Genomic DNA, 15,326 nt, shown 5'->3' with positions numbered 1-15,326 from the left:
TATGGCTTCCGCTAGACTTTTGCAATATCATGTTGTAGTTTCTTTGATTACATGATGTTAAATAAAAGACCTAAACTGTGTTCATTTTTATTTATGTCTCAATCCTAAAATTCTAGGTGATGCAAAAATTTTGGCCATGGTTGAATTGTTTACCCTTGTGTTGGAGCAGTCACGTGCATTGAGAAGTATGTCTGAAACTCCCCAGGTACTGTGCTGCACATCGGGGGCTCCCGTCTGCAGCTGGCCATGCTGTTCAGTCCCAGGACAGGGCTTCTGTTTAGGGGTTTGAAGTTGCCTCTGCCCCACAGGCTCCATTCAATGGAGAGCATGTTCTCAATGCATTGCGCTGGCTGCTTCACCCATGTCACCCTAGTTCATTGTCTTTCACAAGGAGAGTGGCTCAACACACTATGGTCCTTTATCATTTTATTCAACAGCTGAATACATACAAGGATCAAGCAAAAAAAAATACACTGCAGGGCTTTCACCTCTGGAGGCCTGGGATCCAACAGTGTTTTATTGAGAGGTACAGGGGAGTGATTGAGGGGTACAGAGGGGTGCAGGGTGGTTTTCTGTCTCAGGCAAAGGGGCTCTCAGGGATGTAGTTGAAACTGGCATGCAGGAATAGGGCGAGGGTCCCCAGAGAGGTGATGAGAACAAAGAGCCAGAGGAATAGCCTGTCCACTACCATCGCTATGTACTGCCAGTCCTCTGTCAACTAAAGAGGGAAGAGTGGGACAAGGGGAAGAGAGGAGAGAGAGATAGAGAGGGGAAAAGGAAGACAGACAGTGGAGAGGGAGAGAGGGAAAAAGAGGGAGTTTGATTTTAATCAGTTCAAAGAAAAAACTCAAAATGTAAACATTTTTCGAAGATTAAATAGTTTGGAGTAACTGTGTTGTTATACTTTTTCTCAGCATTTTTCTGAGACAAACCTATAGATGCACGGACAAAGAGACAGAGAGACCAAAAGACAGATTCATAGATAGAGAGTTTAGGTCAGATAGCTGGTGCTGGGGAGGCCTCTGACAGGGAGCTAGAGTTAGGAAGGCCTCAGTCACACAGGGAGCTAGATTTATTCTCTCACCGTGTTTTGGCTCTCCTGGTTTTTGAGCTGCTCTGCCATGTACGTCACGGCCTTGATGGCTGATTTGAGGTCAGGGGGCAGGATAAGACAACGACTGTGCCCGTCGAAGTGAGTCTCCACAGAACACCTGCAGGAGAACCAGAGGGAAAACCACACTGAGCCTAGTATTTACAAGCGATAGTAACCCAAACCAATACTGTAGGAGCAGCAGAGAAACCAGGACCAGAGGGCACAGCTAGATATTAGGGGTCATAAGACAGATGGTAGGCAACACTTCTTCCACAGAGAGTGGGGAGGATATGGAATAGGTTTATGAGCCATGTTATTGATGCTGACTCAAGGGGATCCTTTAACAACTTGACAGAGTTATGAGATCAATCAGCTACTGGGAACCGGACAAGCACTGATGGGCTGTATGGCCTCCTCTCACTTGTACAATTTAATATGTTCTTATCTATATGATTGTAAACATGTATCTTTATTTGAAAATATCTGGAACTACACTAGGGAAATAAATCTGCGTTTCCACTTATTTGGACTGAAATTGTCCACACCCTTTTCTTAGAATGCCTTCTTACCAGCAAATCAGCTGCTTCCCCAATTAACTGACATGCTTTCGGCCAATAACAGGCTCTGATGCAGGAGACGCTGCAGAGGTGACCAATTAAGTGAAGCCGTAATAAACTTCCTGAGAATAAGGCATGGAAACTGAGCACTTTCTTAAACCTAGTGTAGAACCATGTTTTGTAATGTGTGTTTCTTTCAAAACTGCACATTTGAGACCTGCATAGCGAATGAAAGTGCACCAACATAACATATTTATAGAATTATTTTGTTAAGGACAACCACTTTACAATAGTGATAAATGTGACTTTACCAAAATAAGAATTAAAATACAGGTTCAAACTATGACTAAAAAGACACAGGGAGAGAGACTTGGTTGGGCTCCAGGGATAATATTGCTAGCGTTAATAAAAAGAGGTATGACATGGATTTTACAGCCTTGGTCTCCTCTAATGATTATTTCTCACACTTTGCCTCTCAGATAGTTGTCACAGAGCCAGTGTTGCAGTGTGTTGTCACTGCAACATTCCTGTCATTGCACAGGCCTAGTGCAGAACAGAGGGGCTCTCCAGCCATTAACAAGGCTACTGACAAGAGGCTGTTAACACAGGCCTATAGGGGCACAGGGACTGTTAATAATGCAACAAGATTATTCAACATCAGTATAATAATATTGCACACCCGCATTAATAAGAAGACAAATGTTTCAGAATAAGACCTTCAATTGTAGATGACTTTCTCTAGTTTCTCCTACTCAATTTGTACTTGAGATAATCACATTGTTGCAGCGTTGTCTTCAATTCTGAACAGATTAGTAGTGCTGTAGGGGTTTTTCCTGCCATGCGTGAGATCTGTGAATTTTCGTTAAACAAGCATATCGCTCTAGAACTTTAGAGTGGTTGGGCTTTTCAATAATTTAGCGTTCATTATTTATCCCTGTTAGCGTGACCAAGATGTAGGGTTTACTGTCAAGATGGCGTACAGGTTATGGTTTGATCTGTAACCAGACCTGGTTTTGTTCTATAACAGATGAAATCAATCTCTCAATTGCTTAGGGTTACCAGATTTCTAGTGTGAAAAAACTGGACTTTTTTTGTTCTTCAATTCACTGACGCTATAGCAACTATGAAGCAGTTAAAATAAGCATATAATAATACAATTACAATGTAATAATTAAATATTGGGTATATATATATATATATATATATATATATATATATATATATATATATATATACCCAATGTTTAATTATTACATTATATAATAATTAAATATATCTTTACAGAGTTGAATCAATTCTTCACTTTGAAGGGTACCTGCTGGCACGGGGCAGGATGAAGTCAGAGTCCGGTTTTCGGATGAAATACTCGTCACCTCCCCGACTGTTTAACCGGACCATGTTCTCTTTCCTGGGTGGCAGCGTCTCTTCTAGGGGGTCCTCAGGCTTCGGTCGCTGCATCCCCAAAAACCGAGGTAGAATGTGGATGAAAATCTGAAACAGGGGCTCTGAGATCAGATACAGCTTCAGAATGGAGGGACTGTGCAGATACTCTGAATCCACAAATCATTCCCTTTCACAGGCTTTGTAATCTGATATTAAATGAAACTGGAGCCTGTTGAACATGTGCTCATTTCACACCAAGAAAAGCTGCCTTCCTCTCATTTCCCCTCATCTATACAGCTGCATTGGCAATCCACACTGAGTGATTTAAGAGTTCTTAGCAGTTGTATACTGGGAGAGGGCTTTCTTTGTCAAGTTCAGAGGTTCAGTCGTTCCTCCACAATCTCACAATTCACAGCAGAGATGTTTCTCACACTGGGAGACACATTTCTATGGAAGTACGAATCAAGAAAAAAAATCAAAATGAGCTGATATCAAAAGGATGAAAGAAAAGCATACAAATAATCTCATATAAAAAATAAGTGGTTTTAGTTTGATCATGACAGGTTCTATATTAAATTGTCAGGTTGGTGTTGATTGGTACTCAATAATTGTGTGAAGAAGGGTAACCGAGGAAACACACTGTGTTGTGTTGAGTCATGAACATGTTTTTAAGAGGTGTTATTCCATAGTGAATACCACTTAAAAGATGTTAAAGGGAATTCTTCATAAAACCTGCAAAGTATCTGAAAATCCCTAATAGAAATAATGAAGAGGGCTGTCAATAGTAGCACTTTGAAAAACTTGTTTTATATCAATCCTGAAGTGGATATAAGTGACAAATGAAATGCAATGGTAAAGTGTTACACACCAGACATGAAAATGTAGGATCCAAATACCAGGTAGGGTATATAGAACTGTAACGGGCTCACCAAGAGAGAGACCTTGGTGCTGTAACAGACTCATCGCTCTCTGAACCAGTGTGATTATTACTCAGATTGCTGGCACCTGATCATACCTTATCAGCACATGCTAAAACCACAGCTGTACTATTACTGTACATAGTGTGGGGGGTGTTTTTTATTTAAGTTTGGCAAGGACGGGGTTAAAATCTCATCTCTGCCAAATCCTTGTTCAGAATGTGGCTGAAGCTTAATTGATTAATTGAGGATGAGTTAAGCCCAGCCACATGCTATAAACAGGGAGAAAAATCCTTTGCTAGGGACCCAGTCTGAATTAAGGTAGCTTATTTTGTTTGAACCTTTTGTTTTGGCCCTTGTGCCTATTCCTTTGTGAATGTGTGTAGTAAAAGTGGGCAATAGCCCTTAAACTGCAGCTTTCTGTATCTGAGTCTTCCTCCTGCTGGTAACGAGCCTTGCCAGGGACGCTGCCCTGTCAGTAACACACTTAGAATATCGCTTCAAAAGGGACTGAGCGAACACTATGACAGTAAGCAGAGTTTGACTTTATCCGGAGTTCAACAATGAAATGCAAAACAAGCAATAAAAACACAGACGTGTCAAGACAACAGATATGCCTTTTCAACTGTGGAGCTCAAAATGCAGTATAATATTGCAAGCAGCGGCCCGGACAAGCTGCTTTTCTGCATTAAAAAAATCCGAAATCCGGACTAAATTTAAATTGAATGCGTAAAAATACACATAGCAATTGTATCTGCCTCCCCTTCCGCCTCCCCTAAAACTTCTACTAACAACTACATCTCCCAGAATACAATGCTACTAGGAAACTGGATACAAGATAAACCAACCCAACAAACATGATCCAATCTCTGGCTAGCCCTGGCTAGTCTTTGCAGCCAATCGCAGTAAGAATAAGAAATTCGAAAGCTACACAGCAGCCATTAAAAAAGATGCCTAAAATATTAAACAAACTGTTTTATGCATTTTATATTGAAGTTTTAACATAGTTTTAACAAGTTTTTACAGTAGTTCAAAGTAACATTGCAGTTAAAATGGAAGGCTCTTTTTTAATGCCTACCCCATTACCATTAAAGACTGTACAGTATTTAATCGAGATAACTCATGGCTTCAAGGTAATGTTGCATTTTACCCCCTGAAAATCCATTTTACTCTCTCAGTGTTAAAATTAGAAAGTTACTCCCAGACTCAAAACCTTATCTGGAGTGCTGATTGCTAGGGTTCATTTTTAATATGTAGTCTACTGTACTGCACATGTGCAACAAACAAATTATTACAAGCATGCAGTAAGCCATTGACGTACACATTGTTCTGCATGCTACACAGGGCTACTTTGATAATATGTGATATTACACAAGATTATCTCCATTGATTCCCATCGTAAGTATAAAAACCTTCTTTCCAATTGAAACAGGAGCTGCAATGGCATAGTTACACTATCCTGAATGTGCCAGTGAATTGAGGATGACTGTTGGAGATGTAAAACTCAATCTAGTTCAGTACTAACATCATTTCTAATCCAGTTCCCACATCACTTCTAATTCAGTTCACACTGCTTCCAATTCAGTTCCCACATCACGTCTAATTTAGTTTCCATACCACTTTGAATCCAGTTCCACATCACTTCTAATTCAGTTCCCACATCACTCCTAATTCCCTCCCTTCAATTCCCAGTGGAGCCACTTCAAATTCCATAAAGTTTTAATCAAGTTCCACATCACTTCTAATTCAGTTCACCTCCAATTCAGTTCTCACAGCACCTTTAATTCAGTCCCACATCACTTCCAGATGCAGCCTCACCTTGCGCACCCAGAGGGGCATGTCGTGCGTGCTGGAGGAGCGGTGGTGCAGGTTCAGCACCACCACACTCAGGATCACAGAGAAGGTGACCAGGATCATGGTGAACATCAGGTAGTTGACTATGATGGGGATCCCCAGTGACGTCTCGGGCACCTTGTTGGCTAACAGCAGCAGGAACACAGTGAGGGCCAGCAGCACAGAGATAGACAGTGTCATCTTCTCACCTGTTGAGGCAACCAGAGGCAGCTATGGGAAGCCATGGAGAGCAGATATTTATTTATATCAGTCTTGTGGCGAAATCATTTTTAGGTGAAAAGTTGGTGACAGTATTTGCTAAGCATGCAGCATCTGATTTAAAACAGAACCTATTTACAAAATATTCACAAATGCCACATATTTTAAAATGGGACTAAACTTTGATCTAAATGAGTATATTAATACAGCAGAATTTCAAAAACACTGCCTGAGGAATGTGCTTCTCTGCTCCCAGCTCACCTGTTGGAAGGGACGACCGTGCTGCTGTCAAAAGCAATTGATTACCGTGCAGCTTCTTCAAATGAGTTAAGGGAGCTGCAGTATATTCTTGCTGATATCTTATTTACAGCAAAACAAGATATATCACGGAAATTGTGTTTGTTAATGACAGAAATACTGTCATTTTCATCACATATCCTTATCTCCTTGTAGACAGGGCAGTGGGAGGTCCTTATCTCCTTGGAGACAGTGCAATGGAAGGTCCTTATCTCCTTGGAGACAGGGCAATGGGAGGTCCTTATCTCCTTGGAGATTGGGCAGTGGGAGGTCCTTACCTCCTTAGAGACAGGATAATGGGAGGTCCTTATCTCCTTAGAGACAGGGAAATGGGAGGTCCTTATCTCCTTGGAGACAGGGCAATGGGAGGTCCTTATCTCTTTGGAGACAGGGTAGTGGGAGGTCCTTATCTCCTTGGAGACAGGGCAATGGGAGGTCCTTATCTCCTTGGAGACAGGGCAGTGGGAGGTCCTTATCTCCTTGGAGACAGGGCAGTGGGAGGTCCTTATCTCCTTGGAGACAGGGTAGTGGGAGGTCCTTATCTCCTTGGAGACAGGGCAATGGGAGGTCCTTATCTCCTTGGAGACAGGGCAGTGGGAGGTCCTTATCTCCTTGGAGACAGGGCAGTGGGAGGTCCTTATCTCCTTGGAGACAGGGCAATGGAAGGTCCTTATCTCCTTGGAGACAGGGCAGTGGGAGGTCCTTATCTCTTTGGAGACAGGGTAGTGGGAGGTCCTTATCTCCTTGGAGACAGGGCAGTGGGAGGTCCTTATCTCCTTGGAGACAGGGCAATGGAAGGTCCTTATCTCCTTAGAGACAGGATAATGGGAGGTCCTTATCTCCTTAGAGACAGGGAAATGGGAGGTCCTTATCTCCTTGGAGACAGGGCAATGGGAGGTCCTTATCTCTTTGGAACAGGGCAGTGGGATATCCTTGTCTCCTTGGAGACAGGGAAATGGGAGGTTGTTATCTCCTTGGAGACAGGACAATGGGAGGTCCTCATCTCCTTAGACAGGACAATGGGAGATCCTTGTCTCCTTGGAGACGGGGAAATGGGAGGTCCTTATCTCCTTGGAGACAGGGCAATGGGAGGTCCTTATCTCCTTAGAGACAGGGAAATGGGAGGTCCTTATCTCCTTAGAGACAGGGAAATGGGAGGTCCTTGTCTCCTTGGAGACGGGGAAATGGGAGGTCCTTATCTCCTTGGAGACAGGGCAATGGGAGGTCTTTATCTCTTTCTTTTGCTTTTTTTTATAATGAAGTGAATCTGTATTTGCAAATCAAGATTCTCGTCCTTTGACTGATTGGCTCATACGTCACGGAAAGTTCATTGGACACAAGCAGTGAATACAAGTCACTGAAACTGCCAAACAATTACACACTCCTTAGAAGGGTCGGGTCTGAGTGAAGAAATAGCTTTTATATCAAATGGATGAAACAAAGGAAAGACAAATAATTACAGGCAAAATGTGAGTGGTTTTAATAGCAAGCCATAAGATATTTTCTATTAATTCACACTGCCAAAAGACACAGTCTTATTGTCATGGATTGGTACTTTATAATGTGTAGATTGCAAATGATGGGGGAAAGCATCACTTCATGTTTCACAATCAGCATGTTTCTAACAGGTTTTATATGAACACTTGCCAATTTAAAACACTCAAGAGAATGACTTGGAGATCAGAGTATCATCCCTTCTTATCCCCTGTGGCCGAGGTGCCAGTGTGGGGAGGTTACCTGCATCGGGAGGCAGGTAGAACACAAAGATGGAGAGGACACTGATGAGGATGCAGGGCACGATGATGTTGATGATGTAGAAGAGAGGCTTGCGCTCGATGATCAGGTAGAAGGTGATGTCTTCGTACAAGTCGTCTCCCACGTTCTTCCGCGACGGCGTGTAGCGGATCTGCCACTCCCCGTTCTCTGAGACACACAAAACCACGACGTGAGACGACTGCATCGCAGTCTGTTAAAAACATCTTATATACGGGGGTCTGTGACACTGTTCCTGTTATGGCACTTCCCATTCACTGAATATGTCAGCGCCCAAGTCAGGTCCCATATCAATTGAATGTGTCAGCAAATGTAGCAATGACCCATTTTCTCAAATGTCCACACCTGAAAACTATTGAGGTCTTCAAAGCTAGTGTTTGTACATCACAGTGAATCTAATAAACAGTATCAACTCTTCCAATCTATCATCACTATTCACCTGATTAATACAGCACAAACAAGTCTTAAAACAACAGCCAATGCCACTGTAGTCTACTACTGGGAAAGACATCCACGCAAATTGATTCCAATGTTAAATGATTCTGTTTCATTTCTGTTAGTGTCTGGCTAATAAATAGTGAGGAGCCTTGATGTTGAAAATCACTGAATTGAAATTCAATGTACTACCAATATGTGGGGCAATAGTTCTTAATTTTACTCCAAAACATGTTTCTGCATGGTCAGTGGTACAGAATCCAATGTGGTATCATTCGTGGCAGCCACAAACAGGAAGAATGATTGTGCCACACACACATTGGTAGAAAACTGATAATGATGTACCACGTCTAAAATGATTGATTTAGCCCTAGAGATCTTTTTCTTTCGTCGTATGTCAATTTCCTATCTTAGAATGAGTGGCTATGTGTGTATAGTACATACATTTTCAGAACTGTATTTGCACTGTGTTCTTTACAGTAGCCTGCTGATTACCTCCTACAGTACATTATTGAACAAAAATATGATTTTATTCTGATGTCTTTCATATACTAGACTACCACTATTGCACACCCTCTTTACAGGACTTTGAAAGTTGTTTGGACTGGAATTCTCTTTTTTAGTTTTCGAGGGAAGAAGCCTGTGTTTCTTTCTTTTGTTATCTGTGCAAGATCTCTTGGTACATGTTTTTTTCGATGAAAAAATTAAAGCTGTTTTTTTATGTGCAATGCGACTTCATATTGAAGCCCCAGTATGTGTTGATAAAATGGTTGCTTTTTTTTTTTTACAAGATTTTGTACATGTAAGTTTGCAGGTACAATAGAATACCACCTTCCACCCTTCGTGTGAGCTCAATTATTATCGCTGACGGAGGGTTAACATTAAAACACTGTCTGGTCACGTTCTCAGTGAAAACCAGGGGCGGAGATGCATTTTAAGAGACCTGCTGATTTTAACCCTGCTTACTTCCAGTGATCTGAGTAAATCCACTACCAGTATTCCTATAAGCATTGGATTCTGAGTAGGAGTACCAGCGTGAGTAATGGGCTCTCTGCACACCCTTACTTAGAAATGTGTTATATATTAAAATAAACTCTTTTTTTATTAAAAATCCCTGATGTGAAATGCCCTACCAATGCAGAGCGACTGTGTGCGATATTTGTTCTTTGCTGTTTTTTTCTTACCAGTGAACGCGTTCTCGTCAATAATGATTTCCTTGATTTCCTGTTGGTTTTCGTCGAGCGTGTGCTGCAGATCGATCTCTGAGGCGTCGTAGGTGTACGAGCGGAACACCATGGTGCAGTTCTGCCAGTCGAAAGGGAAGAACGTCACCTGGGACAGGAAATCTGTATGACTTAGGTTCTAGAAAAAAGGCAGCTGCAACGCAGCGGGCAGGACTGCATTCCAATATGAATGCATTCGGAATACATTTGATTTTACTAAACAGGCCTACCCGTGCTAACAAAATAATTCCAGTTAATCTTAATTAATATATATTGCAATCATTTTGAAGGTCTCAGATTTTCCTATATGAAGAACACACACATTATGGTAAAGGTGAATTTTTGAATGCTAATTTATTTGAAGTTTTAAGCGAAGAATATTTATGTATTGGGATGTACTGGGGTTGTACTGGGATGTACTGAGATTGCACTGGGTTGTACTGGGATGTAGTGAGGTTGTACTGGGATGTACTGAGGTTGTACTGGGATGTACTGGGATGTACTGAGGTTGTACTGGGATGTACTGGGATGTACTGGGGTTGTACTGGGTTGTACTGGGGTTGTTCTGAGGTTGTAGTGGGATGTACTGGGGTTGTACTGGGATGTACTGGGGTTGTACTGGGATGTACTGGGGTTGTTCTGAGGTTGTACTGGGTTGTACTGGGATGTACTGGGGTTGTTCTGAGGTTGTTCTGGGATGTACTGGGATGTACTGGGGTTGTACTGGGTTGTACTGGGGTTGTTCTGAGGTTGTAGTGGGATGTACTGGGGTTGTACTGGGATGTACTGGGGTTGTACTGGGATGTACTGGGGTTGTTCTGAGGTTGTACTGGGTTGTACTGGGATGTACTGGGGTTGTTCTGAGGTTGTTCTGGGCTGTACTGGGGATGCACTGGATTGTACTGGGTTGTACTGGGGATGTACTGGATTGTACTGAGGTTGTACTGGGGTTGTACTGGGGTTGTACTGGGTTGTACTGGGATGTACTGGGATGTCCTGAGGTTGTACTGGGATATACTGGGTTGTACTGGGATGTACTGGGCTGTACTGGGTTGTACTGGGATGTACTGGGATGTACTGGGGTTGTACTGGGTTGTACTGGGTTATACTAGGATTGTACTTACCTCGATAGAGCAGGCACTCCTGTATATTGCAGGTGGTAGCCAGTTAACTGTGCCATCACTGTAGACCAGCACATTTACATACAGAGCAACGTCGAACTGCCCATCGTTACTGACAGAAAAGAGACAGGAAGGCCGCAGTTATGCATTAGAACCAATAACGTCAAATGACATTTTCTAATTCCTCTTATTTTCTCTCACCTTTGTGATGTTTGCCATCATGCTTTGTGGGTCTCGTTGCAATGAATCAAACACTGTCTTGTTTTTATTTCAGATACATCTGTGTTGCTTTGACTATGAGTTCAGGAGCTCTAGTTGCCTACTGTAGACAACAGGAACACAGATCAGCCAAAGGGTCTTCATATTAGTAAGAGTTGAATGGTAAGACGTCTAAGGTTCATGTCCAGCCCTCACCTCTCCATATTATTCAGTGGGCTGAGATGCCAAGCCAAGCTCCTAAACTTAGGTGAACACTCTAATGCCCACCCGAGATGCTACATTAATCCAGAGGGCGGAGCCCGAGGGGTTTATCCAAGCATCCCACCCCAGCTGAGAAGCGAGCGACAGAAGACAGCAGCTATGTGAGGTACGGTTGGAAGTCCTTTCATTTCGACAGCTCACGCTGGGGTACACCCCGGGGAATTACACAATACAATAAAATACGTATCACCACGCATAGGCGCGTAATATTAAATAATATCACCGTTAACAGAGAAGGATAGAGAAAACTGTAGGATCACACTGAGGATAAAGCGAACATTAATCGATTTTGCAAAAAAAATGCCACGACAAAGTTCCCACGTTGTAAATATATCAGCAAAAGATGTTTTTGGTTTGGCTTTGTACACTGTGAAGGTGGCACCCGATGCGATCCAGAGCGCTCCACCGCCAGGAGAAATTGACATCGACTTGGTCATCGACAGCTGACCATCTTGCTAATTTGAACACATTATCTTTCAGCTACACAGATGCAGAAATGCAGCTGTAAACAAATTCAGCTGATGCTGAGCGCAGCAACTATAATCTTGTCCTGTCCGATCGGAGACGTTCTCTTTCAGAAGACAAACTGAAAGAGCTGGTGTTCCTTTATTTCAATCTTGGAATTTAAGAAGACTTTATGTTAAAAAAATATTCCATTGTTTTCAACTTATTTTTTTTTATTTTATTTTTTTTTTACTTATGCTAGTATTTTCATATTCAGCATGAGAGACCCAATATAACAGCACAATACTTTTGTTAATTTGTACATACTTGTACACTTGCTGGTGTTCATGAGCGCGTGTTTCCCATAATAATCGGCCAGTTATTATGGGAAATATCAACTGGATGAGCCCATTGAAAATGTTATTATAATAAAGCAATGTTTAAACCTAAATTGAAACAGTTATATCAATCTCAACAATTGCTTAGCATAGCAATGTGATTCAGAAGAGGCGAATGAAAGCCCTATTGTGCTGCAGTGGGACTCACTTGTTAATGAGGTAGATATCAGGACGCCACACCCTCCCTGAAGGAATTCTCAGGACCTGGATGTTGTCGTGTTCCGCTGGGTTCCAACTCAACCGGTAATCTGTCCAGGCCTGAGGGGAGAGAGGGGGGAGGAGGAGAGGGAAGGATGAGAGGAGGGAGGAAGAGGAGAGGAGAGGGAAAAGAGAGGTGAAGGGAGAGGATTTGAGAGAGAGGGGTGGGAGAGGAGATGGAGGGTGAGGAGAGGTGAGGAAGGGAGAGGATAGGAGAGAGAGGGATGGGAGAGGAGAAGGAGGGAGAGGGATGGGAGAGGAGATGGAGGGAGAGGAGATGGAGGGTGAGGAGAGGTGAGGAAGGGAGAGGAAAGGGAAGGAGAGGAGAGGATTGGGTGGGAGAGGAGAAGAGGGTAGGGGAGTTGGAGTTCAAGTCTTGTAATATGATGTAGTTCCTAAATGTTAATAAACATGTACAATTTAATTTGACAGAATTTCAAAAACAGAACTGACTCCAACATTTCCACTCAACTCCTCCAAAAAACAATCTGGTGCTGGAAAAACACATTTTACTTAGGATTGTAAAAAAAGACTTAATAAACCTGACCATGTGGTTGTAAAGAATGTGTGAACACATTACTATTGAATCATAAATACAACTTACCAAATTCATAAAGACATTTGTAGTCATTTCTTCATTCTTTTCATTCTGCAAAACAACAACAAAAAAATGCAATTTCAAACGAGCTGTAATCTCGATGCCTGCTGAGTGACAGAGCATTTTAATAAAGATTCACTGAATGAGTAAAGCATGGACACTTTCTTTAACACCAGATGTTTTAAAATGAAAATCCACGTTCACTATAACATCTTTCAAAACTGCACATTGGAGACCTATGGTAGCTCATGGGAGTGCATGCAGTCAGTCAGTCAATGCTGTGGGACTCCATTGTGTTTCTCACCAGGCTTATGAGCTGGGACAAGGTCATCCCCACTCGAACCTGCACCCGCTCCCCCACACTCCTCGCCGGACGCACCTTCAGATTATAGTTCTGAAAAAGCTTCGCCAGCAGGTGGCGCTCTGTCTCTGAGCCACCTACACCAGGACACAAGCACACAGGGTGATCAGACAGCATGATCACAGCCCCTTGCACCAGGACACAAGCACACAGGGTGATCAGACAGCATACTCACAGCCCCCTGCATCAGGACACAAGCACACAGGGTGATCAGACAGCATACGCACAGCCCCCTGCACCAGGACACAAGCACACAGGGTGATCAGACAGCATACTCACAGCCCCCTGCACCAGGACACAAGCACACAGGGTGATCAGACAGCTGAATATTTACCTGCCTGGTAGAATAAATAGTACAAAAGTAAACAAGCATTTCAATAACATCCACCCTGATGTCTCTGTCTATTGACATAGTAGTTACTTAGTAAATACATGTGTACTTACACATCATTACGATGTTATTACGCATAGTTACAAAGACTTAATGTGTAAAACAAGTTTGAATGATATAACCCTAGCCCCAACCCTAACCCTTTTTTGATACAGTTGTGTACTTACATATACCATGCAAAAGGTTTTACACATTAAGTACATTGGAACTATGCATAATAACATTGTAATTAAGTGTAAGTACCCATGTATTTACTAAGTAACTACTATGTAAATACACAGTAATTAGAGACACTAAAAGAGTAAATAGTGGGGTTGTGAAAAATATAGCGTCACACATCCCCACGTGTTGCTACAACTGTTTAAATAACGTACCTGTAATTTTCTTTTCTTTGTTTACATCCTGACAACTTGTTGCACTTATAACTTTAAAGTCTGTTTCAAAGCTCTTTTCAAAATGCCTGCTCTAGTGCCCTGCTAGTGTAAGGATTATTGGCCACATTGTCAAACAGGTAACACAGCGATAACGATCCACGATGTGGTACGGAACAGAAATGCCAGAGCTTATTTATTTATTTATTTTTTTAATTGCTCTTCCTGCAGTGATTTTGCGGACAGATCTCTAACCCCAGTGCACTGGAGTGGCCACTTTGAAAAGAGCTTTGAAACAGACTTTAATATAGGCACGTTATTTAAACAGTTGTAGCAACAGGTGGGGATATATAACGCAATGTTTTTCAGGACCCCACTACTTACTCTTTGATGTAAAGTGTTTCCCATCCCCGCTATGGCTGTAGATTTAATCCAAGTTATCAGTATGTTGAAAAAGATGATGAATAGTATAGAACTTTCATGACAATTCCATGAGCGATGAGCCAGACATATGCAAAACTGTAACTATGACATTCAGTTTGACAGATGTATGGACAGACAGACTCCCGTCAATTTCAGACTTTAGCCAATGCATTTGTATAATGCTTGCATTCTCCAAAGATTTGCTTGAAAATATTAGAAATATTAATACTGGAGACAGCAACCAGTCTAATCTGGTGAATATTGCCTGTACTGAATGTATTTATAACGAGGGGTATTGAAGTAGGTACTTGATTGAAGTCTTTATAGTTTTAAAAGGAGTTGACAAAGTGAAGGAATGTGTTACCTAACCACATTGTTGATGCTGAATTATCTGAATCTTTGAAACAAGGTGCTTAAAAGTAATTTTAGATTTCAACAAACAACATCCAAAATAGATTATTGCATTTAGTTTATACCTACATTAAACATATCTGAAATCAAAATGCCCCCCCTCCCAAATTTTTTTTTTAAATCATGTAAAATGTAGTTTTATCGCACCAAATTCAGACAAACTGGGTTTAGTGAAAGCTGTTTCTGAAACAGGACTATAGTTTGTGTGTAAAAATTCTCTGCATTTATACTGTATAAAGTTTTAAGCAGTGATTAGCTTAATATTGGGATAATCCTATTCTGTTTAAACCCTTATGTGTATAATTCCGGTAACTTCATCATTGCAATATGGTTGGGACACGATTCTGATTCTGTGTTTTACAGCTGTTTCTATCAATGGCTAAAGATCTGGAACGCCTGT

The 15,326-nt window shown here is 41.8% G+C and overlaps 1 protein-coding gene across 1 annotated transcript; it reads right to left on the bottom strand.

Moving 5' to 3' along the window:
* Positions 1-442: 442 nt before the first annotated feature.
* LOC131721952 (acetylcholine receptor subunit beta-like) lies at positions 443-13,781 on the bottom strand. The gene is made up of 11 exons (XM_059015357.1): positions 13,775-13,781; positions 13,274-13,458; positions 12,976-13,020; positions 12,322-12,431; positions 10,855-10,963; positions 9,692-9,839; positions 8,037-8,222; positions 5,769-5,992; positions 2,966-3,141; positions 1,085-1,211; positions 443-718 (listed from the first exon to the last, which is right to left on the bottom strand). Exons 1-11 carry the CDS (start codon positions 13,779-13,781, stop codon positions 578-580), a joined length of 1,458 nt encoding a protein of 485 aa, XP_058871340.1. The 3' UTR covers positions 443-577.
* Between the last annotated feature and the right edge of the window lie 1,545 nt (positions 13,782-15,326).

Source organism: Acipenser ruthenus, chromosome 50, assembly GCF_902713425.1.
Source record: "Acipenser ruthenus chromosome 50, fAciRut3.2 maternal haplotype, whole genome shotgun sequence".
Classification (NCBI taxonomy): domain Eukaryota; kingdom Metazoa; phylum Chordata; class Actinopteri; order Acipenseriformes; family Acipenseridae; genus Acipenser; species Acipenser ruthenus.
The sequence above is the reverse complement of the archived record's forward strand: the minus strand, read 5'-3'. Positions and strand labels throughout refer to the sequence as shown.